The sequence below is a fragment of the Puntigrus tetrazona genome, chromosome 7, assembly GCF_018831695.1.
Source record: "Puntigrus tetrazona isolate hp1 chromosome 7, ASM1883169v1, whole genome shotgun sequence".
Classification (NCBI taxonomy): Eukaryota; Metazoa; Chordata; class Actinopteri; order Cypriniformes; family Cyprinidae; genus Puntigrus; species Puntigrus tetrazona.
Window position 1 is genome coordinate 22,495,614 of NC_056705.1, and position 27,661 is coordinate 22,523,274.

General features: G+C 36.5%; 1 protein-coding gene across 3 annotated transcripts; it reads right to left on the reverse strand.

The window, feature by feature from the left end:
• Positions 1-324: 324 nt before the first annotated feature.
• ptprja (protein tyrosine phosphatase receptor type Ja) lies at positions 325-23,756 on the reverse strand. 3 transcript variants are annotated; one of them, XM_043245830.1, is made up of 31 exons: positions 23,526-23,756; positions 14,839-14,860; positions 14,490-14,687; positions 14,210-14,308; positions 12,488-12,736; positions 11,522-11,782; positions 11,145-11,417; positions 10,749-11,009; positions 9,584-9,835; positions 9,185-9,442; positions 8,544-8,795; positions 7,899-8,165; positions 7,547-7,810; positions 6,942-7,202; positions 6,564-6,830; positions 6,206-6,460; positions 5,694-5,954; positions 5,465-5,608; positions 4,823-5,033; positions 4,516-4,634; positions 4,201-4,282; positions 3,710-3,757; positions 3,595-3,603; positions 3,283-3,370; positions 2,946-3,036; positions 2,757-2,830; positions 2,545-2,679; positions 2,229-2,345; positions 1,870-2,030; positions 1,601-1,736; positions 325-1,503 (listed from the first exon to the last, which is right to left on the reverse strand). In XM_043245830.1, the coding sequence occupies exons 1-31, from the start codon at positions 23,592-23,594 to the stop codon at positions 1,348-1,350; spliced, it is 5,340 nt and encodes a 1,779-aa protein (XP_043101765.1). In that variant the 5' UTR covers positions 23,595-23,756; the 3' UTR covers positions 325-1,347. The 3 variants fall into 3 exon arrangements, with proteins under 3 accessions (XP_043101765.1, XP_043101766.1, XP_043101767.1); XM_043245831.1 differs by lacking the exon at positions 12,488-12,736; XM_043245832.1 differs by lacking the exons at positions 12,488-12,736; positions 14,210-14,308.
• Between the last annotated feature and the right edge of the window lie 3,905 nt (positions 23,757-27,661).

A 27,661-nucleotide genomic window follows, 5' to 3' on the forward strand; every position in this document is an offset into this window, starting at 1 on the left:
ACCCTGAGTGCGGAAACCTTACTAAAGGTCACTTTCTTTTTTACGTATTGAAGAAATGTTTAACAGGGAAGAAAGATTACCGTTTATTTTGATACACGATTACACGTCATATCCTGCAACTAAGAACAGGCCACTTTGTTGCAGGCTATAACCTGCTTTCGACCATAGTAGCTTATATATAGCACGCAAATGTTTGATTTTCTGTCAATATCATTTTCGGGTAAAGAGCGATTCATTTCAGAGCAAACTCCTTTTCTTATCGATTTCCTTCCTTATCATTACACATGTAGGACCTAGACAGAAATCACCACAGTAAGTGTGACATAAAGTGCAGCTTTTTAATCTCAATATAATACAGAGTTCATCTGTATGGTTCTCTGTCATGACCAGCAGAGTTTCCATGAACAATTCTTTTTTTTTTAAAAATCTGTGCGGAAAATGACAGAATATTAAAACCACACAAGCAAGACGTCCCTGGAACAACACTTTGGTGAAAAGAATAGTTTGAAAGTTCAGTCTGAACAAAATACATTATGTACAAATATAACAGTTATATAAGTGCACAAACATGATACAGAGTCACACTCTGGTAAAAAAACGTTTTGTAATAAATTATCAGTAGGCTTACTAAACATTGACTGACCTTATACTAAAGGGGAAAAAAAAACCATTTACAATCCAGGAATAGACAGGTCAGCTTGAATCTTTACTGAAAATAATTCCAGAAATAACCAAAGAGATTGCTACTGTTAAATACGTATTGTACTTATGGTCCATTTAAGGTCATCCTTTGGCCCCTGACATCTGGAAATAATAGATATATTAAAGCCAAAGACCTGAAAACAGCAATCTGGCAAACAACAACCTACAGCATCTCTCTTAATGGATAATGCCACTGTATATGCTGAGCAATTTACTAGTCTACTGGTTACCAAGTCTAGTTGCTGTGTTAAAATCACAGGATAGGTGTTTTTTTATAAACAATGCAGCTATATATAACTGATGAAAAAGTGCCATGTGACATGTTCACATGTCTATTATTTGTATTCATGCATTACGTAATTCACTTGTAGTCTATGTCTGTGGAAATGCTGTTTTTATAATGCCATATTACATACTTGAATGGTTATCAGTTTTATTGTATCAAAACTCTCACAAAACATCCCTGCAGCTACATTTCTGTATTTGATAAAACCTCATTTTAAAATATTCTGCATACCTGCATACCTTTATAAACAAAGTTCTTAATAAATATTTTTCCCTCTTTAAATAAAACAATTTAAAAAAATAAAAGAGAAACTTTTTTTTTTTTTTTTACAGCAGTGCAGAAAACTGTAAGGTAGACGGTCAGGCCTTATGGTAGCCATTTTTGGCTTTTTTTAAGGGTTCAAAGTTCTCATATATAGTGAGTGCAGCTGTGTTCTGGTAGATCAAGTCTACATTGTTTCCAGTCCGAGACTTGATGATGTCCATGGAGCACTGGTTAAGAAACACATATTGATCCTGCAAAAGCAGAGAATGTAAAGTCCAGCATTGTAAGAGAATATAATGGCCATTATAGCGTACAAATCATAGGATTATTTATATATAATGAATGTACCTCTGTCTGAACCATGAGTGGTCTGTGCATGCGTAAATCATGGATGATCCCATAAACATCTACTACACCATCCCTCTCAATCTGATAGATTAAGCGATCAATGGCAATGAAGGTTCCTGTGCGACCTACACCCGCACTGTAATATTAAAACAAAACAAAACAAAAAAAGATGAAAATGACATTTTTCTCTGTGGAAGTATAATAATAAAACAGTGTTGCGTAGACCTGTTTGTATATATTGAAGAAGAGTTCAGGAACTATTAAAGTACCTGCAGTGCACAAGTGTTGGTGAATGTCTTGAGTACTGGTCCATGTGTTCCCGGACCAGGTGTCTGAAGTTGATGAGAAGCTCAGTGGTCTCAGGAACTCCATGGTCTGGCCACGCGGTAAAATGGAAGTGACGAACCGATCGGGACTCTGCTGTTTTCACCTGTGGGGACGGGAATCATTCAGTACTTCACCTCACATGTTATATTTGTGTCACTGCAAACATTTGAAGGAGAACATAATTCAGACTTTTAACATTTTTTATACTTGTATCATTTGTCAGATAATAGGTGACATGTCATTAAACATGTCATGTTTTTAGTAATGATTGAGTCTCACTGTAATATTAATATAGGCTTACGTTTTTCACTTCAAAGTCACGCAAAGTCCAGTCCTCCAATGGGATCTCGGAAATATTCGTCACTGTCAGATTGTTGAAATGTTTTTTGTCTGCTGGCCAGTATTCTTCACATTTTACCTGAGGGACAAAATAAAGATGGCAAAAGCTCTTTAATAGTTCCAATGCCTGAGATGAGGCATTACAAATGATCTTAAAATGCTGAATGAGGACGTGAACGCTGAATATGTAGTGGTTGAGTGAAAAATGAACACAGATAAGGAACGAAGCCTCTAACAGGTGAGATCAAGAGAAAGTGAAGCGTGAATGTATACTGTACCCGTCCTTGCTCATTGCATTTTGTGAGCATGACAATAGTGTGTATGTTTTTCTCCCAGATCAGTCTCCAGAAGTCATTGACAGTGCAGGGCAGCGGCCCTTGGGCTGCGATAAACTCCTTCTTTGATGTGTAACCCTGGAAATATAACACGGCTAGTGTGACGATTGTGTAAAAAGCTAAATATCATAGCTTTTGCAGATTTCCCTTCTTACCGGCATGTAGCTGGCATTAATATAGTCGTCAAATGGGCTGCTGAGCACAGAGAGCTTGACACGAGATGAATCATCTGTCAAGAACACATGAATTATTATGAACAAGGGCAATGCGTGTACAACAGAGTGGAGGAAACGCAGTGTTGTGTAACTTCACAAAAGGAAACACGTGAGTCCTGTGGTTCTTACATGGCAGCACATTGTTATAACGATTCTTGGCTTTGTTGTCAGGGGCCTGAGCGACAGTCTTCGGCTGATTTATCCCAACTGGCCTTAGATCCTACAAACACATACATACATTTATCAAAACGTTCTCTTTTTTACTGATTTTATTACATTTACATTACAAATAAAAGAGACACAAGTGCATGTCACGTATTTATAAATGAAGAAGGAAACAACACAGTCAGAGCACACAAATCCCAAACTGCTACTACAGTTTTTGGACAAAAAACTCGATGCAATACCAATTGCTATTTAGATTTGATCAGTTTTAAATATACAGAGAAGCCAAAGACATAATCACCTCAAATTCTTCAGCAAATCCACAAAAGGAATCAGCTCTCTGCCGCCTATAATAAGCCTCATAATCCTCCACCTTTATTGGATTACTCCTATGTCACCATTAAATAACACACGATAAGAGATGTATTACCTATACAGCTATTAACTATACAATACATATACAATACACCACATAACATTGTATTTAGTAAATATTTAGTAGCGTAATACAAATGCAATTATATAAACATACGCTTTGCAGAAAATGTAAAGTAGTCGTAATTTTCAGTCAAATACTTATGAAAATGTGTGTGAACAATGTGTGATTACTTACACTTTGTTTCTGTAAGAAAACAAAAGAAAAAAAAGGTTACATATTATGGCTCAATATTTATTGATTCTATTGTTCAGGGTGTATTATGTTGTTCTGAGGAGACCTGTACACTAACCTTATGGAGTGGATAGGAACACTAGTAGAATCATCTTTTCTTTGCTTCCTGTGTAATTGAGAGGCAAGGCAAGGCACTGTAAGTTTATTCATACATCATATTTCATACACAACAGCAATTCAAAGTACTTTAAAATAAAATAATAATTGAATGGTGATGATGATAATAATAATAATATCACAACAATACAAAAAATGTAAAGCCTTAAAAAGATTTACAAATTGTTTTAAAAATGGAAAAAATAGAAAATGTTTATACATCAAATACAATGCAGTCATTCCAGATGTAGCACAGTGTTCATTTAATAAATGCACAGCTAAACAGATACGTTTTAAACGTGACTAGATTTGTAGAGCACAAAATGTAATTATCTAGCTGCCACTGTCATTCATATCTTTACACCCCTAATCCTCTAAATCTAACATCTCTCTAGCTCTGAATCAAAACTCCTAATGTCAAGAATCATGTATGAAATCTGTAAAATGTCTTACCCTCTACAAACCACAACCACGATGATGATTACAACAAGAAGAGCAGCAACACCAGCTCCTGCAGCTGCTGCTCCAATCACCACTGAAAGACGGAGAAAGAATAAAGTGAACTCCAAAATTATGTATAGAATTTATGTATGCGCTCTAGAAATGCGGACAGAAAGATTTGGATCTAAAACGGTTGGTCCTTATGTATACATAAGTCAGGCTCACTCATTAGACAAAAAAAAAAAAAATCAAATTAGAAAAAAGTGTTTTCAACAATATAAGATTTTTGAATTCATGAAACGTGTCTAAAAGTGTCCCTGTCTTTACCTGGGTTCTCTGGCAGTGTGACAGGACTTTGGTAAAACTCAGACACGGAGTAGTATGATTTAGAAACATCCACTAAACTGTTCTTTATCTCCAGACGAGTGAAAGCAATGACAGCAAAACTGAAAGAAAGCCAAACACATAGCAGCATAATACAGAGGACAACGATCAACTGTGAAGGTAGCATTAGGAACAAAAAGCAGCAGTTCAGTTTACTACAGTGATGGAAATAACCGTTACATTGTTGTAATGGATTTTATTGTATGCAGCACTGAAGTTAATTCAAAGTTTGGGAAGTATATTGACTTACTTGTAAGTGTCTTTTGCATTTAGTTCTCCATTTTTGTAACCTGCCCACATAGTCTCATCTCCAATGCTGATGGTTTGCGTCTGTACGGTTCTAGACCCTGTTTGACCCTGTTTCCTGACAACAGCCAGGAATGTGCTGCATCGCTTTGCCTTCCAGTCCTCGTAGGTGTTCAACAGACATTGATCAAATGTGTTACTCTTGTCCAAGCAATCTGCAAAACCGAAGATTACTTAATCTAACGCTTTTTTTTTATAATATACATATATATTTGCATATTTTTTAACTTTAATCCTCCCATAAATGTATAAATAAATGGTGTTTTTTTAAATATTATTGATTAAAAACACAAAAACAAATCAGCCTAACAAAATTATTTCTAAAGGATCATGTGATACTAAAGAATTAAATAATAGTTGCTAAAAAATTTGTTGTCTCAAAGAAATAGATTATATTTTAATATGTATTCAAAAACAATATTCTTTTATAAAAAGGTTTTACTGGGTTTTTTTAACGATATGTTGAATTGATATTTTGTTCACTACCCAGTTATTAAAGCGACTAATGGAAAGACATTTTGTTAAATAAAATTATACAAATACAAATTAATGAAAAACACAAAAGTCTCAGGTTTATCTGACATACCAATAGAGCCAGAGTAGACAAGCACTCCATAATAGAGAACAGGACCGTTTGAGTCATTAAAGATGTCCGAATGAAGATTCAAAGTAAACTTGTTGTATTGCAGCTCATATATACTCACTGCTGTTATTTTAGGTACATCAGGTTCTACAAACACACACATAAAAAAAAAGAAATGTGTGATACGCACCCATATATAAACACAAAATACAAAGGAAGTAACTTTCTTTACTTGTGATTCCAGTCATACAGGTGATCGATTCCCCAGTGCTGCTCTTCCCACAACCAACTGTCCAGAGCATGACTTTATACAGAGTGTTATACTTAAGTCCAGTGAAGTTATGGGTTAGATTCAAGGTCATTGTCGTGTCAGACGAGTTCATCCTAACATTAAAGCCTTTGTAATTTCCAGGAGGAGGGCTCCATGAGACAGTAAGCATCGGAAAGGTTAAATCAGGACCCATACAGTTCACATTCTCCACTGGAGCTGCATCTGCACAAAGTAAAACACACCCACAAATCATCATTTGATCTTAATTAAGATGTTCAAAACCGTATCAAAAGAACTACACCGGTCAAAAGAGTTTCAGAATTATTGTACGAGCATTTTTGAAGTAGACATGTCTGTGTGAAAATTACACAGCACAGGAAATAACTCGCCGCTGAATGCTATGAATGCCTTTTTTAATATAGTTCTGCTTTAAAGGATAGAGTGTATATACAGCATATAGTGTTTTCACTAACCCGTGCATGCTTGCAGCCACTCAGCTTGTCCTTCTGTGTTGTCAAGAGTGCTGCTCTGCACACTGATGTTATAGAGAGTTGAAGGCATCAGACTCTGTATAATCATGTTGTCATTTACAGTGATTGTGCTTTTCTCTTCCTTCTCCCTGTACAGTCTTACTACATATTTTGGGACCCCTTCCACTTTTTCCCAATTTACAGAAATGTTATTTATTGTTGTGGCAATAACTTGTAGCTTTTGGACAGGGTCAGGCTCTAAAAAAAAAGATGCGGCAAAAGGATGAAGACTTTAGAGGAGAAGAAACTTGGAATAATAATACTGTGGAATATGTTTCAATTCTGAAACCGCAGAACTTACTGGTGGTTTGTTGAACTGTAATAGCGTCACTGTGGAAATCCATCGGGCCTACAGTAGCCACAGAAACAAAATAGGGTGTTCCAGATCGCAAGCCGTCCAGAAGGAACGTGTTATTAGGAGTGGAATATTGACTGGTATTATAGCTGGGCAAGTAGGTCAGGATGTAGTTGAAGCTGCCAGGCGTCATGTTCTCAGCTTCATCCCATTGAAACCGCAATGAATGATTTGTCTTCAACAAGATCTTAATATCTCCTGGTCTGTTTGGACCTGCAACGCAATTAGAATGTATTAACACAATCTAAAAACGATGCTTGCTTTCTAAGTCATAAAATGATCTAACACATTATTTCATAACTATGTTTGGAGTTTAATACTTACAAGTTGCCATATTTACTGCATTAGATGCTTCCCTGAAATTTCCTTTGACAGTTGTGAGAGTGACTGTGAAGACAGTTGCTGCTTTTAGTTGACTGAAGGTGTGATTATTTTCAGTGCTATTGAGAACTTCAGAGCTGCTCCATCCTTCACTGCTGATGTTCAGAATGTATAAGTCCAGCCCACCAACAGGATGATCCCACGTCACCAAGAGTGACTGATTAGAGCGTTGATTATCTAGTTTTGGAACCACTGTAGAGGGCTCTTTAAAGAAAAAAGACAAGGAGAAAAAAAATGTAAAGTGCCCTTTCAATAGCAATAATTTGTTTGGGTCAACAAGAGAGTATGTTCAAGTTTGAGTTCACTTTTATTGCCTGACATGGGAGAATTAAATTATGTTTCTCTCACAGGTATTAGCAATAATTCAAATATAGGCATTAACAATGTATACATGTTAATTTTTTTGAATTATTATTATATCAAGTACAATTACAATCATACTGTATATTTTAAGACTAGTTAGAAATATTCAGGTACAGTCTTTCCGAAGGCAGTGATTAAAAAAAGAAAAGTGTATAAAAGGGGTGAGTATGTGTGGGAGTACATACTTGTGAAGACAAAAATGTTTACTGGTTGTCCCAAAATGCCACAGGCGAAACTATAAACACTGATCTGATACTGGGTGCCAGACTGCAAGTTTGAAACTGTGATGTTTTCAGATGAAGTAGTCAAATTCGTAATATTTTCTGTGGGGCTGGACACGAAAACCTGGTAGGAAAAGCTATTAAGGTACTGCTGAGGACGAGACCAGCTCAGCTTCACAGCAGAAACATTCAGAACATCAGAGTTAACAGAGGAAACTGGAAACGGCTCTGGAAAACAAACAGACAAGTGACTGTAAAGCAGTTGTGACAGCATGATATATGTAATAAATATGTATTAAGTGCTGTGTGTACTCACTACTGCAGGCAGATATAAACTGGGGATCAGACTTGGTGCCACCAGCTGTCTGTGTGACAATGCTGATATTGTATTGACTGGCCGACTGAAGTGAAGGTAGCTGCGCTGTGGTGGTATTCACAGTCCTCTGGTCGGCTGTGCCATTAGGGTGTTTGAAGGTGAGCAGGTAGGAGTAATCAGATTGCTGAACATCAAGCTGCTGCCACCTCAGAGTTATACTAGTCTCTGTATATTCAATCACTCTTACATCAATTACAGCAGTAGGATCTGTAAACCAAAAAAATACATACATGTTCCTTAAAGAGACTACCTACAAATTTAAATTCTACAATCATTTATTCACTTAATCATTTATTCACGTCAAGTTATTCCTAACCCATAAGACTTGTTTTTAGAACTCAAATGAAGATATTTGAATGATTTTTATATACTGTAATTTTTATCCATCAGTAGCAAGCAAAATTTTATTTTATTTTACCAATATCACAGCCTTATATCTCAACCACCATATAAAATCAGATACTTGTCCACGGCTAACCACATGGCTCTACAAATCTACAAATATGCATTCCCTGTTGACCCCCGATGCCCTTGAGGGCAAAAATGGCATCAAAACAAAACACAAAACAAATGTGCATTGCTTACTTGTATATGCAGTGCGATACATAGGGGAGCTGAAATATCCCATTGCACCTAGAGTTCTCACGCTGATGTTATACTGGACACCTGCACTGAGTCCCGTCAGAGAGCTGTAGTTTTGGCCACAGGTCAGTGTGGTGTTGTTGTAGGACAGCTGGAAGCTGTGTGATACTGAGCTCATGTTAAGTGGTCGAGCCCAGCTGATGTTCAGCGAGTTCGTGCTCTGCACTATCACAAACTCGCCAGGAGGAGTGGGCACTGGAATGACAACAACATAAATCACAGCTCTGATACACACACAGGCATAGAGCTCCACCTACAGGCCATCATGTGACATTCTCATATACTCAAACGTTATAAAAATATGAAATATTAATGGTTTTATAACCACTTGCAGCTGTAACACAAAAAGCTAATGGTATTACCCAATACAAAAAACTCAAGCTTTTAGGAATCTTGCGCAATTTCTAAAAACTGCATTAGTCAGCTCCTTGAGTGTGGGAAAAGGAAGTAAAGCATATGCTTTCAGGAACAAAGCGCATACACGTCAGTATATGGTGATACAACAGTTGTTGTATTTTTGTGTAGGGCTTGTACGCACATCATTCAAAGTGTGTGGTTTTTTTGGGGTGTGTGAAGGGTCTTACAGGTGGCATTGGATACGCTATCGCTGTCTTGTCTTGTGGGTCCACTGATACTTGTGACAACGACATTGTACTGAGTTCCAGGCAGCAGGTCTGAAAACACCACGGCTGTGGCATTCGTTCGGGTTTCCGCCTTTAAAACAGCTCCGTTCAACAAGATTGTGACGTTGTAGAGACTCACAGTGCCATTAGGCGGTCTCCACTCCACTCTCATACTCTGAGTAGTGCTAACTGCAGAAATATTGGATGCTTTACCAAGCCCTGTTAACACACAATAAGACAGGAGGAATAACTATTCAATAGCACAGACCAACAGACAAATCTGTAAGCAACACTGGAGGCCATTAATGGGTTGCAGGATAAAAGGAACAAGTGTTTAAGTAATATGTGAATTTATAATACCTGTAAATGCAAAGATGGTTACAGAATCAGAGCTCAAGCCGTTTGCTACAGTTTGCACAGTAAAGGTGTAGTTGTTTCCGGGGATTAGGGTAACGAAATTTGCCGTCTCATTGGTGCTCTGTATCCATCGTTCCCCATTTACAGTCACGTTATACAGATATGAAGATTTGTAGTCAGTCTGACGAAGCCATGAAAGATACATCTCAGTGGTGCCAACAGGAGAGGCTGTTAAATTAGTTACTGGCAGTGGCTCTAAAAGAGAATGCACATAATCATATTCTGCACTTATTACATAATAAAGCATGTGAGCTGAAGTAAGAAAAGACTAAAGACCATAGTCAATGTAGGAGCCATATTGAATTGAAAGAAAGACTTCTGAGAGATAGACTTGCTGTCTTTCAAAAGGTGTGAACTGTATAAAGGTTCTAGAACACATGTAATTTCCAAAACTCACAAACTTTGAAGTTGTTTTAGGATGTTTTGTCCAAAAAGTGTTTTTAAAGATGTTACAATCCAGCACAATCCATTATACAGACTGTACATTAAGCCTGACAAACTCGTCATCATTCATCAATGATTTAATATCTTGACATAAGTCTGTTACGGTAAAGATTAATATTAATATTCTGGACAATATGGATAAATAATTATTTTAATGTTCTGGCTAAAAGCTGATACTTTTATCAAACTATAAACTGTTTTGTCTAAAATTTGAAAAAGGCTACTGAATTTAGACATCAAGTAAAGATGTTCCATGAAGATATTTTTTCAATAAATATTTTAAAACTTAATATTTGATTAGTAATATGCATTGCTGGGATTGGCCAACTTTAAAGATTATTTTCTCAGTATATACATTTTTTTTCACCCTCAGATTCCAGACTTTCAAATAGTTGTATCCTAACAAACCATAGACCAATGGAAAGCATATTTATTTAACAGCATATTTAATTTGAAAGTATTCATTTGAATTAATTATTAAAATTAACATGCTGGCTGTTTATTTGTGCATATTTATTTTATTTATATTGTACTACCTTTCTAACTATTAATATGCAGCAAAGTAGGAGTTTCAAAAATGTCACATTTTGCATATTTAACATTTTGTACTCTGTATGACAGTACATCTGCAGTTCAGAGAGAGATGTGTAGCATTTACACTCACTGGTATTACACTGTATGAGCTGAGAGGGTCCAAATATGTTGGCAGCTGTTATGAGTGCTCTGACGCTACAGTTATACTGAGTCCCAGACTGCAACAAAGTTATCTGATAATTGTTGGATGTGGTATTGAAAGTCTGATCAGGTGAAGTGATGTTGATGCTGTAGGAGAACAGGCTGAAGGTCCCATTAGGGGGGAGCCAGGTAAGATTGACCGACTTGGTGCTCACAGCAGAAACATACAGATTTTGCACTGCATTAAAGGCTGTGGAAACAAAAACATGCTTATGAACCATGCGCCCTGTAAAAATATACTGTAAATCTAACTGTAGATTTAATCAGAGTTTTTTGCCCCCAACAGCTTTGGTAAAATGCATACTAACTCTGTGTTTTACAGTACCTGTATATGCAGGGAGGTTTATATATGAGCTCCTGAGTTCTTTTACTCCTACGGTGACCACAGAGATGTCGTACTGACTGCCGGGTAATAAATTTGTGAGCGTCGCATTTAAAGAGTATGTTTGATTCAAAGTTAGGTTGACCCCTTGGATAGACCTATATGACACTTCATAGGACACAGCGACTCCATCCATTAATAAGGGTTTCGACCAGAGCAAAGAAACAGACACATTTGTCTGTTCACTCACTCGGACAGCTTCGGGTGGGTTAGGCTCTAAAGGAAATATCACACACAAATACATGATGGTTCTGCAGATGTAGGGTTGTGTTTGATGTTATGGTGATAGAGATGAAGAGTGTGAAGCCTTTCTGACTCACTAGTGGCAACCAGCACTATGTTAGAGCTGTTCCTCAGGACTCCGCTGATGGTGGTCACGGTGAGGTTGTAAAGACGTCCTGCCATGAGGTTACTGATGACTGAAGAGTTGATGGGAGGGCTACAGGTGAGGGATGTGTTCAGTTCAGCACCAGATACGTTCACCATATACGAGTCCACATGACCAAGAGGGACTGGCCAGAACACGGTCAAGCTGCTGTTACTGGAACTCAGCACAGTGATATTCTCCACTTGTGCTGGACCTATGCAAAGGTAATTAGGTAATTAACTTTCACTAATATACACACACAACTTTTCAAAATTTTGGGCTCTTTGTTTGTTGTTCTTTTTACTTATTTATGCATCACACTTTCCACCACAAAATTAAGCATTACGACTATTTTAATTTAATTAATTATTTTTAATAATTGAAAAGAGATTTTCAGTAAATCAGTAAATTAGAATTATTTCTGAAGGATTATGTGACACTGAAAAAAATTCAGCTTTATTATAGGGATCAATATATTTCTGTCGAGACCACTATCATGAAAATGACTGACACTTAGCAATATTGACCCACAAGGGTCAAACAGACCAGATCAAAGCAGATATCATTAATATACTTCTAAAATCAGAAAGTCTTGACTGCGGCAAAAAAGAGGAGCAGGGGATAGAGAAGGGTTATTTTCATCTGAGCAAGCAAAAAAGCTGCTGATGAATAACACTGAATAGAGCTTATAAAGGGAAGCCATTTATATATATAAAAAAATTACAATGTTTCTTTATATTTCCCAATATTAGAGTTTTACTGTATTTTAATCAAGCAAACGAAGCCTAGAAGAACATAAAAAAGAAGTCTCACTCACTTTTGAACATTAAGTAAACACACAAACAAACCTTTGATTTACTTCACAACACAATAAAGACACCCTTAAACTCCCTGCTCTCGAGCCTATAGTACTACTTACTTGTGTTTTGGGAAATCTCAGCAGCGCGGCCCTCAGTGCGGTTATCAGAGGCCACCGAGGTGACGCTGAAGGTGTATTTGGTGCCGGGTGCAAGTTGTGAGATTAGCATGGAGGTCTGGTTAGTAGTGACTAGGTTTACACCCCAAGCTACTCTATAATACAGGCTGATGCCATTTGGAAGTGTCCAGTCCAGGTTCACTGAGCTCACAGTGATGGAGTTCACAGACAGGTTACTAACAGACTCAGGGCCTGTGAGTGCAAGAGAGTGGACATGTGCGAGTGTAAGAAAGTGGACATGGACACCCAAAAATGAAAGTCTGTCATTTACTTACAGAGGTTTAGCAAAACATTTATGGCGCCTTTGCTGTACAGTGAAAGTGGATGGTTAACTAAAGCTGTCAAGCTCCAAAAAGGAAATGTCTTCAAATTGAATTTGTTAATGCTCATATTCCAATATGATTTTTAGCAATCAGTCAGGTCACATGCAATAATGTAAGAGTTTCATCTGAGGGGAAACATTTCAAAATGTTTGGTTGATTACTTACACAAAGCTATCATACCATATGATTTTAAAAGACAAGTCATATGATATTTTTTGCATCATATCTGGAACTTGGCAGACTCTGGTCATCACTCATTTCACTGTATAGAAAAATATTCTATTTAAATATCTTTATATTTAGTTGAATATCTTATTTTGTGTTCAAGTCAAGAAAGAAAGCCATAAAATAACATGAAGATGAGTAAACGATGATAGAATTTTCATTTAGAAATGAAGGTTTTTATTTTTATTTAAAGCCTTTAGGTATAATGCATTATAAAAAGTTATTATTAAAGATATTATTCCTTATATTTATTCATGATGTGCATTTGTAATACATTATGTCCTGTTATAAACAATTATAACAAAATTTAAAATGCATAGTGTAACAATTTTCATTTCTAAAAGCACTGCAAATGGAAAAAACAACTGCAAATGAAGAAAACAATCGATTTGACAACACATGTACTGCAAGTGCTCACAACACAAAGAATAAAGAAGTAAGCTGCAAAAACAGAAATGTGCTGTAAATAGTCAAATGCCAATTCGGAAATGTTAAAGGGAACCACAAAGTGACTAACATGTTTATCAGTGTTTGCTCTGAAAGGTGAGATTTTTTTTTATTGTAACATCCTCCTCATGTTTCCTCATAGCTTTTTTTAGATAGCATTAGCCTAAATAAGAAATGGGAATTAATATGGCAAAAAAGAATTGTTCATTTGTTTTTGACGGGGTAATGTAGTTGTGGTGTGGGCTACTTGCGCATTTCTTCATTTGTTTGTGTTGTGAGCATTTGCAGCACGTCCTGTCAAACTCCTCACGTTTTCTTCATTTCCTGGTGCATTTTCTATTTGCATGCGTTTTCTGAAGCTGTAGCGAGTGTGAGCGCTCTTGGCCACCGCATTATTATATATTAATTGTAGTTACAATTATTCATAAAATTATACAATGCATTATATCTGTACACATTCAATGATTTAGATATGCGATACCTTTTTTTGTTTTTTTTAATTCTTCATGTTTTACTCAAATTAAACAAAGACGCTACTCTATAAAAAGGAAGGTGTGGTTTCATCTGTCTAAAATACACCACATCCCAATATCTTTTAGTATTAAGTTAATACGACACATTCTAAAGTAAAAACTGTTTTTGTTATTGATTGTGGTCGGCTAGGACTTACGGAGAGTAAAAGACTGATTGATCAGTGGAAACTGGCCTGTCCAGTTCACATACACTGAGGTGGAGTTGGGCTGCGTGAAAGTCAGATTGCTGGAATAGTCTGTTGTGCAAATGGAGAAAAATTGAGAATGTGAGTGTCCGAAAGAACGAGAAAGGTGCATACGGTTAATGTGACGATGAACGTGATTGAGGGTGAAAAAGGCAAAAATATTATTTTCATCCTTCCCGGGCAACAGCGGCCTTAATGTCGAAAGCCATTATCAGAAGGGATGAAGACTTACTGGTCGAGAGGTTTGCGCAGCACACGCCTGAACAGTTGATCTTGAAGTAATACGTGTTTCCAGGCAGCAGTCCAGTTACTGTGAGGCTATTCTGAGCGCTTGTAATGCTGTTGTTCTGCACACTGCAGGAGGAGCTGTCCCCCACAAACAAAGTGATGTCTGAGGTTGAGGAGCTTGTCTTATATTGGCACACTGCACCTAAATAAAGACACACGTTAGGTAAATGCCCAACATTATATGACGATGCAAATAACATCAAGTGGTTTAAGTTTCAAGTACTGATAAATAACGTTGATACAGACAGCACAAATAAAAACCTATATATCGGTTTAGAGATGACTATACTTACAGTCAGAGTTCCCACGAGGGATCTGGGGAAGAAAACAACAACATCATAACTTTGTCAGATGTATTACTTATACATACATTTTACTTGCTGATTGGCAGCACATGAATCCACAGCAGTAACAAATTTTAAACGACAAATAAAGCACAACATCTGTGACTTTTTTCAAATTCCATTGTGCAATATCTGTTACAGAAATCTATTATCTGCACCACAGTGACGTCAGAGAAGATCTATATGAAAGAAAGAGGAAGCATACACAGCATAGTATAATGTATAAGCTACATTTACCCACCAGTGAAATTAGTTCTGTAGTTACTTTACTATAACTTTTTTTTTTTTCTAAAAGGACAAATTGTGCTAAAAGTTGAAATATACGGTATTATTATACCGTATATGAGTTCGGTATTATTCTAAAATGTGCATAATTATATTAAAGACGAGTACATGTGAAGTCTATATATGTATGTGCATGGCATGATATTTTACTACATTTTATTATTCTGCCCATTTCCCTTTCCTAGCTCTTCTGAGCAGCATACTCACTGGCCTATTATGAAATTGACACCCACCACCTGGCTATGATTTTTTGCTTATCTGGGACATCTTCATTGTCAAATTTGTAAAAGAATATCTGATCTCTTTTTCTTTGCTTGAGCCACAACTTCCTTATTGGTAACAGCAATACTTTCATAAACATCTTTTGACACACTCATACGTGTAACAGTAGCTGCCTGTTCTACATAAGTCTCAGGATAAGAAACATTTTATTTAATGCAAGTGCAATGGCTACTACCAAGTACATAATTAGGTGACTACTCTGTATTACAACACCTTAAAATAAAGTGTTACCTTTATTTATAATATCTGTTATTAGTTTTAATAGCATGTAACTAATACAGCCTCTTTGATAATCCTCATCAGAGTTCACACATGATTTAAAACAAGTGTGGCATGCCTGCTGATGCCACACATAAAAAATGTTTTATCCATGAGATATAGACTATGCGTCATGACTAAATGTATAATATAGTCATAATCTAGCTTTTAAAAAGCTATTATTACAGGTAAAGCTATTATTACAGGATTAGAATGTATCCAAGACCAAATGTTTTAAAAATATGATTCCAAATGGGGGAAAAAAAAAATTTAATTTGGGATAAGTTGATCCAAGTCAGTGGGTAACATGCACCTGCCAACCTGACTGAATCTGAATCAAACCCATGTGACATTTTAAAGATAATTTACCACTTTTAAAAATAATTGAATAATCATATTTCATTTTACAAGCTGTGTTTCTGTTCTTAAAGTTAACTTGACCAGTTTTAAATTTAAGAATTCAATCTTTAACTGAAGTTGGTTGAGTAAAATTAACTAAAACCTGAATTCAAATGAAGAATTAATGGTCACTGAAATTGTTAAACATTTTAGTCAAAAGATACACGACTGTGTCGAATGCTTTGATCATGAGGTATCGATAAAGGCTCTAAACGCAGCTGCTAATCACTTCGTGTGAACAAACACACGACCGTCTTGGCACAATACATATTTCTGTATTTTTAATACAGCATACGGCGATTATATCCTGCTAACAGCAAGAGCTACAGTACACAAAATGCCAAGTCCGCGTATTACACACGGGATTCTTTTTTTTGGAAAGTTGAGTGAAAATATCCTTAGTCACGGGTTGCGGTTATTTGGGCTTATTTAAAAATATATAGTTGCTTTTTTTAGGGAAATCTGACAAGCAACTTCGTTTCTTTATGTATGTTCGTCAAACTTTCCAGTACATTAATTGACACACTATCTGCAGCAGTGTAGCCAACCGGTGTAAATGCTGTATTTGCCAGATTTTCCCTTCATTGGAGAAAAATCATATTCAAAAAGAAGGTGATAGACGCTGTAATCCAAAGTAGACGCTGAGGAGTGGTATTCAATTAATCAGGGGCAGACCGGCTATCGGGAGCATCGTGGCCTAGCAGGCATATATGGCCCGCTGCCTAGACATTTTTTAATGTTGTTGTTTTTGCATAACTATTATAAGTGATTGTTTCCGAGTAATAAAACAATAATAATGACTCGGTTAGTCTTCACTGTCCAAGCGATTTCGCCTCACGCGCGCTCCACGCGTTCGCCCAAAGGGCGCGAGAATAGAGCCGAGTGTCTGGGTGCAGCAGAGAGGAAAAACTGTCCTTTTCAGGGATTAAAGTGCAGGTCAACTATTGCAGTTTTGTCTTTGTTTACTAGTTAAGCATCAAACTGCTGCAAAACTGCCAAAAGCACATAGCAGGAATTTAACAGGCAAATATTCACATGGTTTTACCGGCTTAGAGGGAGCTAAGATAGACAAAAGCATGGCTACCATTGCCTAGTTGAAAAACAAATAAACATGTGGTTATATATTTTCGTTATAGGAATAATAGTACCATGTTTAATTTTCCTTATGCAACAAATTGCAACAAAGTGAAGATGACGATGAAAAAGTGACAGGTACAAAAAAATGTGTGAAAAAAGTTAACATACACATGAGAGACAGAGATATGTCAGAAGAAATGAAAAGACCAAAAACCACACTGGAAGTTCAAGACATAACCTTGAATTATTTTTCTTGGCCCCAGCCTTGTAATTTAAACTTTTTATGTGATGATGATGGCCATACAATATATATATATTCCTTTTGTTGCAGTTTACAGATTTCTTTAAGCTTGTTTTTGCTTTTCAGATAAGTTTAATATGTTGCAGGCTCATTTATTAGTAATAAATAATTAATAATAAATAATATTAATGATAATAAATCATCAAAAAATATTGGGCTTCTTTTTAAATCTGCGGTTATAGCATTATAGCATTACTGATGGGGAGTTACTATATTAACTATATCCTACTGTACACGTTTGGGACAGAAGTACTTCTTTGAGATCGCTATTATTCATGCACCTATTACTGACATTTAATGAAATGTATAAATGTTAAATATGATGTTAATATTATATAAATATGATAATTTTGCTTGAAAGTACTGCTGCATGACGCATCACAGTTTCTCATTTATAAAAGACGTAGCTATTTGTAATGTGGGTCTTATTTTTAACCTTTATTGTTAATAACTGTATATTAATATAAAATAAGTTTTTAGTGTTGTAGCCTAATTGTTCAAAATAAAAGGTATTTTCCACTTCTATTACTTGCATTAATCAGAGTGAGAGACAGTAGAAAAGCGTTTGGTTAACAGTGAATATTGATCTATTGTGTGCACCGTTGCTCCTGCTGCTATGTTAGCAGGATATAATCACTGTATGTGGTATTGAAAAATATAGAAATATGTATTGTGCTAAGAAGGTTGTGTGCTCGTTCACACAGGCACGAATCGATTAGTCTTCGTTGATTAACTCATGATCAAAGCATTCTGCAAGGTCCCGCCTCCTCACTTTGATTGACAGCGTTGATGTAAACATCGTAAATTCAAATGCAAAGGGAATTGCGATTGCATTTGAGTTTTGGCAGGTTTCATGCACGATGTAGAGAAAAGAAAAGAAAAACGCAAACATGGCAATAAATATTGCTATTTAAATATGACAGGCTCATAAAGCAAGACATGGAAAATACAGTTGCAAATGGACTTTGCTTTTTCATTTGAGATATGGCAGTCACTGTGCGTTCGCAAAAGCGACGATGTAAACATTAATCCAAAATTGCATTTAATGTTGGATTATGTCACAATTTATGCAGTCACATATTGAAAATGCAATTCAATTTGCAAATAGTCTGGAAAATCCTTCAATAGCATTATATCACTAAATCACTAATACGCATTATTCATATTTTTAAACCTGGATAAAGCTGCCTTTGACTTAACATCCATAACATCAGTTCCGCACACATTTTAACTGACTAGTCAGAAACTTTTAAAGCAAATGGGTGCCTTCTGCTCCCCTTATGTGTTTTTTCAGAGTCCAAGATACAGGGGTGGCTCAAGTCACCCCACTCTCCTCTATACGGTTAAACACAATCAGCTAAAAAGAAAAAGGACACTGGTCTTTTTTGAACATACACAAAATGAAGACTAGAAGAGCAGGAGTTCTCACTGAGTGAGGAATATACAGACTCTAGAGTGCATTTTTTTTCTTAAAACACTGCTCTACCATCTAGACTTTGGCTTTATTAATATCTCATAAGTGACATGCGGTATTCTTGACTTCATCTCAAATCCAAACAGACATTGCAGACAGGAAATTCAGTTGCCTATTAAGGAAGTTATTATGTACACTTATAATAATACATAATAGGAACTTATGTGCAAATGATATCTAACCGGCTGTTGAAATCAAATCATTAGTCTCATGTCTAGTGATGCATGTAAATCACACACATCACTAGCCAGTAGACCCTTTTCACATTTCCGGGCTTTTCATAGTTGGGTAAACTTCTATGAATGTTGAACAGAAACTGCAACAAAAATCATTTTTTCATTCTTATTTGTTCTCAAAAGATAAAAGTGTCATTCTTAGTGGCATTACATGCAGGTCTCTAAAACCAAGCTCTACTGCACAATGGTGAAACTTCAAGAAACCAGAAACTTTCAAAAGTCAACCTGAACATTAAACATTAACAGATGTTTCCCTTCACTCAACACATTAAGCAGCAATTCATTTCAATATTTGCCCTCCATATTCAGCCATGTGCAAAGCATGACAATCACCACCAAATTTAAAAAAAACGAATGAGTTTAATCAGTTGCTCAATTCACTTTTTTTATACAACACTGCTCAATTCACTTTATACAACACTGATTCCTTTAATGAAATATACACCCTATTTTTATGATTTATTTATTCAGTGTACAGTATATGTTACCCAATACCTGCAGCTGTACTAATGAAAAAGACAGAAATTCTGGAATTAAAGTAGCCTTTTTTTCCCCATTTGTATTTGATAGTGCAATGCTCAAACTCATGCACTCATACGTTTCTATGGACTCTTTTCTTATCTGCAGCTCTACAGATCAGCCCTTCCACTGCCCGCAGGAAAAAGGCCTGAACGAGAGTGTCACTTCATTTCCGATGGCACTAGTTGGTCCAGATATTACTTTGGTCCAACTTTTGAAGTGAGTGTGACCACACTAATGGTACTAAAAGTTAGATCAAACGAGATCTAAATGCGTTTAGCAACGCACCGCTGCAAACGTATTTTCAAAAGGGAGTTTATAAACGCTGCATGGGGAAGTTCAGTAGCGAAAGCAGGCTGTGACATTCAGTCTTTGAGGTTAAACGTGTTTCAGCAGTTTCAGCGTCAAACTCAAGTTGTTCTCAGAGAATATCCAACGTGTGTCAAAATATAACTACAAACAAAAATCCTCAAACTTCTTCATTTCGAAATGAGACAAGAGCCGTTTTAGCAACACGCCCTGCTGTGTTAGACGACTGTTCCCAAATCAAGACGGTCAGAGAGCTCAAAATACAAACTGCACAGAGATCATCGTCACATCTGTCCGTAGAAACAAGTGTAAACACTCCAGGGGTGTTATTAGAGCGTAGCATTACTGTAATACAGTAAAGCCTGTCACACGTACTAGTGTACATACACAGAACACGCAAAAATCTAACACCAAACAAACAAAACAAATTGTTCGTGATGAGTTTGTGCCACTCCGCATTTGCATCACTACAGATTGTATAAGAGGCCTGCTCTTCCTATTGAGCTACAAGGCTTTTAACAGCCTATTAAATGCATGCAAATACACAGCGACAGACACTGCATTTGCATGTTGCTGTTACTTCTCCATCTGGGCAATGTACAGATAAACCTACAATCTTTTCCCAGCTATGATGAAAGGCTGCCTAACATAACACACCTCTGAGTGGGTGTTTTAAATTTCAGCGTGTGCACGCCTGAGAGAGAAGTTTAAACTTCTGTATGAATGTTTTTACTAAGGAGTTTGAAGATGTGTTGTGTAGACAGAACAAGAAATGAGACAAACTCCACCTTACAGGAGAAATACATGCAATATTCATCTAATGACCGGTTGTACACAATATTCTTCACATTAAATACTGTCATAATTGTTTCATTTTAAACTGCCATGCCTATTCTTTTCAAAAGAGCAGCATAATTCAACGGAGCAGCATTCTTTCAATTCAACTTTAATGGCTTATTAGCATAAACGCTACATTATCTGTTTATTCATGGCTTATGCAATTTTATGACGCATAACTTTTTACGTTTGTGTTCATTTAACTAGCCGTGACATACAATAACCCATTGAATGTGAATGAATGGACCAAAATTTACGTTGAACACAGAACTGTCTGAGTGTGTGTGTGTGTGTGTGTGTGTGTGTGTGTGTCTAATCTATTCCACCCCGGGAATAGGCCAGAATCCTTCTACAAGAGGGCATTATATAACTGGACACAAGCATTTTTGGGAGGGCACAGAGATGAGCTTTATTTGACAGATGACTGGATTTCTAAACTTGGGGAAATGCACTAAAGTTCCAAACTTTAGAAATGAAGCACGTTTTCAAGTAAGTTGCACAATTCAGGCAGAGCTTCTCTTTTATTTACTTTCTAATTTACAGCCACTCGAAAATGGAGCTGGTTAAGCTATCAAGAAATGTACATAGTAGTATAAAAAAGAAATACTTAATGTTTTACAAAAAAAAAATGTTGTTGGTCTGTATTGAACACAAAGGTAAACTTTTACCCAAAACATTATGCACTAAAATAAGCACAAAAAACATTATATGTTTAAATTATTAGCATAATGTACATTACCATTTAAAATGACCAAGTGTGATATATACCATGTACAGAATAATGCATGGAAATATGCCAATAAAGTTATATTTTTGAAGCTATTTCTAAATGTTAGGCTATTTTAAATTAATTAACAAATTTAACATTTTTGTGATTTTAAGTGGCTGACACAACTTGACTGTGGAAATAATGTCAGGGCAATACAGTGGAAATTATATGAATAAAATAACTTGTTTTTTTAATTACACATAACACACACCAAATTGTGTGTAAATATATATTCTCATTAAAGTTTTGGCCTAATGGGAAATACTCTAGTATAGAAGACAGAATACAGAAACATAATAAAGTTAATAGACAAGGAAGAAAAACATACAAACAAAAACCACGACAATTACATCGAGAACAATATTACGTTCGGCTCAGTATTCTGGGTATAAATGTTTGATGCTTGAACAGAAAATTTCAAAAACCTAATGAAACCAATACACCAAATAATTAACAATAATTCATTTTTTCTCCTTCGTCTACTTGTTTTTAATGATTCATCTATACAGCCGAAATGGCCTAGCGCATGGCCATAAAATGGTCTCTGTAAAAATACTTCTTCAAATAGCAACACCACCCATAATAATGGTTATCACTACAGATGGCTGCGGTGATTAGAAATGAGAGAGGGAATGGTGGGGGTAGGAGGTGGGGATCTAGACCGTTTTCTTTTCCCTGTTCCGCAGCTCTATGTCACAGTTTCCCCTTTTCTCCTCTACTGCCCACAGCAGTTTATTCTTCCTAAATGGGCCAGGCATTGTTTTCATGAGACATTCATGCAAAACACTGTACTTTCCTGGTGGTGTTAATTGCTGCGCATCAAGGATTAATGCCATTTGGCACGCAAGTGGAGAGAACAGGGATATCAGGCAGTGGAATCATCATTTGGTTACTTGTGAATCAGTGCAGGCCATTCCTTAAAAATCACAGGCCTTATCTGGGTTTGGACAAAACTGTCCATGACGTCTCCACCCAGTTACACCAGCAGCTTTCAAGTTTAACAAAGACATCGCTTCAAAGGTGACGGTTGCATACAACCATGCATAAGAAGCAAACTAAGGCGAAACGTGATATCGTATGACACATCACTTCTACACCTCGAGAAGTTGGGGTCAGAAGATACCGTATTGGTGCGGTTATTTAAAATAAACGGAGCACATGTTCAGTAAAGCACTGTCAGGACAAAACCTATCCCAAAAACTGTTGCTGTCCGTCAACTTGCCAATCTCTATCTGACACACCAACGCCAACCGACCCAGATGAGATGAACCTCAGGAATTTGCATAGATTACGGTTGCACTTCTGGTTAAAGAGAACATAATGGAAAATGTTCGCACATACTTATATGCAGCATTAATCATTAAATGATTGATAACAAAAAATATTAAAAGTCGTGTTTATTAAGCAGACAGGGGGAAATATCCGTTTACTAACATTACTATTGGGCACTAATTTACAGCTGCGCATGCGGTGAAGAGTTTTGGGGAACAGTTTGTAAGTAGGAACAGAAGTTATTGACAACTTTCCATAAACTCACACAAAATGCGTCAATTTGCCTACATTTCCCTTTCAGATAAACTGGAGAATAGCGTCGTTCTTGTTGTCGCATACAAACGCGTTTTATTACGTTTAAAAGTAGAACGAACCCGTTCGAAAGCGACGTTAAATTATAGTTAAAGCTCTTGAGGGAACTTCAGAAACTGATGAGGTTCAGACGCACAGGATGTCATGCAAGCATGATTAATTTTTAACACACACGACACTAGTAGCTGCTGCTTTAAAGAACCAGCTTTGAAAAACGGAGACGAACGCTGATTTAAACACGAACACTTAACAAGACGAGAAAAAGAAAGGAAAATGGAGAGAGGAGGGGGGGGGAAACAAACTTACCGAAACGAGCACAGCGAACAAGACACTTGCACCGAAGACACTGTTTTGAAGTAAAAAATGTTGACCCATAGTGGCAAAAAACAAACAAAAAAAATTATGTCATTTCATAATTTGGTTAATAGATATCGCTGATGGAAACGAAAAGATGAAAACGATGCTGATGTGCTTTGCTGCTCATTGCTTCAGGTGCTCCTGAACTTTTCTCATCTTGACTCTATCTCTTGAATGAGTGACGGGGGCGGGACGAAACCACTGGTCCGGCCCCGTTGTGTCTTGTGTCTTTTTTGTGGCTTTAACCAGGCAGTAACTTCTGTAACAGCTCCAGCGGACGTTCACCCTTTCTGAGATCCTGCTGCAGGCGTCAGGCGCTCGGGTGGTTTTTATGTAGCTAACCTCTCCTTCAACCGGTTTACCACGAACGCGCGCAATTCAGATGCAACTAAAACTAACCTTTTCTTTTCCACGTCCCTTTTGCCTGGTCAGGTTTTAATGTGCATTTATGCTTTTGGAACACGCTTTAATCCAAAGCAACTGCAGGTTTTTGTTTTATCAGTTCTTGCATTCCCTGACAATGAAATTGCTAGCCCTATGCCTTATTGTTTGAGCTACACCAGTTACTGTGTAAATACAAATGTTATACCAGCTGTCAGAGCGCTAGGATAAACTGATTTTAAACAACAGGTCAAGAAAAACTGCAAATGAAGGGTCGCAAAACAAGCGAAACGCCGTAGTGAAGGCTAAGGCAAGTAGAATGGGCTCACTATCCATTTATACAGATCTATAATGTCGACACATCATTAATTATCCAGAATGTAGAGAGCAATTATTTGTGTTGCTCAGATATGTTATCCCCTAATAAAACCTCTGTTGTATCCATCAGTATTAAATTGCATAGCTTTCTCAAAAACAAACAAAACTCTCTTGCAAAGCCGTATGAAACATCAGTTGAAAAGTTGGCTTATGTGACGTATTTACATGACCGGTGAAGCCCAAAGCCAGAGAAATGATACAACATTATGGCTACAATACCATAGTACTTTTTTTTTATTTGTTAGCTGCAGTTCAGTAAGCAACTGAAGAAATCAAGACTAGCAGCAATAGCACCCTCCACGACAGAATTGCACCTCACACGACGTCAAACAACACTTGATTTAAAGCTCGCTAAAAAAAAAAATCTCAATATTATCTAGTTCTTTAAATCCTCGTTTTCAAAAAGCTTCACTAGTTCGTTATTTGTTTGTTAGCATCGTCTACTGATTGGCAGTGTTGCAAATTTTAAAAGTAGTTTTGTTGCAAAGTTCATTGAACTGAAGTGTCATAATACTTAGCCCAGAAGTTCAGCCTTCCTGTTTGTCAATTAGGACTTTTGTATTTCCTGCTTCTAAGCACTAGAAATTTGTGAGATAAAATGTTCATACTATTACAGTAAGTTTGAGGTATCGTTTAGTTATACTATAGTAAACATATTTACTATAACTGGGTCTTTGAATAGCCCATGCACAGTTATTCGAGGCAGTATCATCAAGCAGGATTTTTAGAGGAAAGCTTCATAATACGTCAATCACATTAGGACCTATTTATGCAGAAATCCAGAAAATCAAGAATTCGCTAACTCTTTTTTTTCCACAACTGTAAGTTACTTTTTGTTTCAGCAGCAGTCTTGATGATTTGGTATCAGCCCCATAACAGTGTTTCATTGTACATGCTTGTGGGCGCAGTTTTCTCTGCTTTGTGTTTCACTGTTCTCTGTGTTGCAACAGTTTTTCTTTTTTAGTGGGGTCTCAGTCCTGTTCAGTGAACTATGCAGTCTCCTGGGTAACAGAAAGCAAGAAAGAGTAGGGCAAACGCAATGACTAAACAGGAAGTGGTCATACATACAGATCTCTGGCGGATGAAACAGTGAAACTCTTATCTCCCCACTCACAATAGAAGCTTTTTTTTTTACCGCACTGATCACAGCACTAAACGTTTCTGTAAACTCTAACTTCCTTTGCAAAATATGGGTGACAATTTGTAGTGTTAAAACTTCAAGCATAAGTGTAAATCTGACCTTTTTCAAAAAACAACTAAACCTAAGTAATGATGCAAAACTTGCCACAACAATTGTAACTAATTGGCTTTAGAGTTGTTGTTTTTTTTCTTTTTTAATTTTTTTTGCAGTTGTAGCTTGTTCTGAGTGATTATTCATTGGTCCAGACTAGTTCACTTAAGACGTTCCAGTCCATCATTCAACGTGCATCTAATTTTTAGGTATAAATTTATGTACATTTTAGCACGCTGCAACATTTGAGGACGAGGTTAGGGAATCAGGGATATGTACAAGTATCAGCAAAAAGTGCAAACTGTGTGTTTGGAGATGAATTTAAGTATTATTTGGAAATGTTTTAAATGTCATTTAAGCCAAATGGTGAATCAGTTCCAGAAAACAGAGTAACCTTGCTTTCCAAAGATTAAGTTGTCAAACTAAAGCTTGAACATGTGATGTATGTACGCAAATTTAGATGCCTACAGTTAGGTTCTGTCAGGTCAGTATCAGGATTACTGTCAGTGCCGCCCCTCCCACAGAAACAAGCTAAATAACCACAACCAGGCTATGTCTCGTAAAGAAATACCACCTAAGCAACAGAAATAATTTTCACACATATACATTGTCAGTGGGTCCGTGCTGTGCTCATTTGTGGGCTGTTCGGTCACACACTGCTGTCTATGGGGAGATAAGAAAGTGGCATTTCTGGATGCTCGTCATATACATATATATATATTGGTGCATCTTAAAACATTTGAATATCATGAAAAAGTTTTTTTCTTGTAAGAGAAAGTTTCATATATTCATTAATTACATTAGAGGATACATTATTTCTGCACCCAATACTTGATCAGCCTTCAGCTCATCTGGATTGCTGGATTGATGGTTTGTCATCTTTCTCTTGAATATAATATTCAGGGTTTTTTGGGGGGGGGGTTTTGTAAGGTGTTAAAATATTACCGGCCCACTTTGGCTGAATGCGTTAAAGTGAGCCAGGGGTTTTAGGTGAAGTATAATCTTTTTTTTTTTTTTTTTTTTACTCAGATTCATTAAATTGACATTCATCCGTTATTTTATAATCATCAATTTTTTTACAGAAACATCAGCGTGCAGTCAGAAATGTCAGGTCAGAGAAATAAGAAAGGAAAAAGAAAGCAGAGAAGAAGGCGAGGCATGAAGGCAATTCTATGGAATGAAGATAGGATGAGAAGAGCAGTTAATGAAGTTAATTGCTTTAGCGAAGTTCATGTTTGAACATCAAAACATCAGCAAATAGATATTTTAATATAATACAACATTTTAATTTATTAAAGTTTCTGTCTTCTGCGTAAAAGTATAATTTTGCAATAAAAATAATCTTCTGTTTCATAAACGGATAACAGCTTCACATTATTTACCTTTTGGGTGCTATATATTTGAATATCATTATGCCTCAGTTAGCTAGACTCAAGAGTTTTACATACTTTATACATAACCTTATTTAATATTTATGTTCTGTAAATGCATTGACTGCAGTTTTTTTTTGTTGTTGGCTACTTTCCAATACACCACATTAAGTATGCCATTTAATGAATAACTTTTTAATTTAATAACTTTGAATGTTAAGGTCAAATTAACATCTGACTTACCACCTGACCACACTTGTATATTTGCAACCGTTACAATAAAAAATCACAAAGAGTATAACATATCAGGCAAACAATAAAATGATGTAAGCAACACTACAACAAACAAAAATCATCATGGGTGTGTTAGATTTATGTGAATAAACAAGCTTTTACAATAACCAGTCATATCGGATGCACCGAGGGGCCCCCAAATAAAACTCTGCTTAGGGCCCCATAAAGGCTTGGGCCGACCCTGCAAGAAAGTAATAGAGTTACTCAGGCCTCCAAAACTCATGCTGCGTTTGCGTCTGATGACCACGGGTGGCGCTGTCGACCTGTATAAACAATTCATATAATAACAACGCTGTTAAGCACCACTAGATGGAAGCAGGTACTTATAGAATATACAGTATTTGGGGTTTTAAAACATTAAAACAGCTTTCATTAGCTTTAGGAAATGACGCAGCTACTAATGTGAGTGCTGGGGACTGGAGAGGAGAGGG

Excerpts from the sequence above, each read along its gene's own strand:
- ptprja (XM_043245830.1), bottom strand. The coding sequence starts at position 23,594 with ATGGGTCAACATTTTTTACTTCAAAACAGTGTCTTCGGTGCAAGTGTC. Across the intron at positions 5,609-5,693 it reads CTGTATGACTGGAATCACAA|AACCTGATGTACCTAAAATA; the intron begins GTAAAGAAAGTT and ends GTGTGTTTGTAG. Across the intron at positions 1,737-1,869 it reads CCAACACTTGTGCACTGCAG|TGCGGGTGTAGGTCGCACAG; the intron begins GTACTTTAATAG and ends TTAATATTACAG.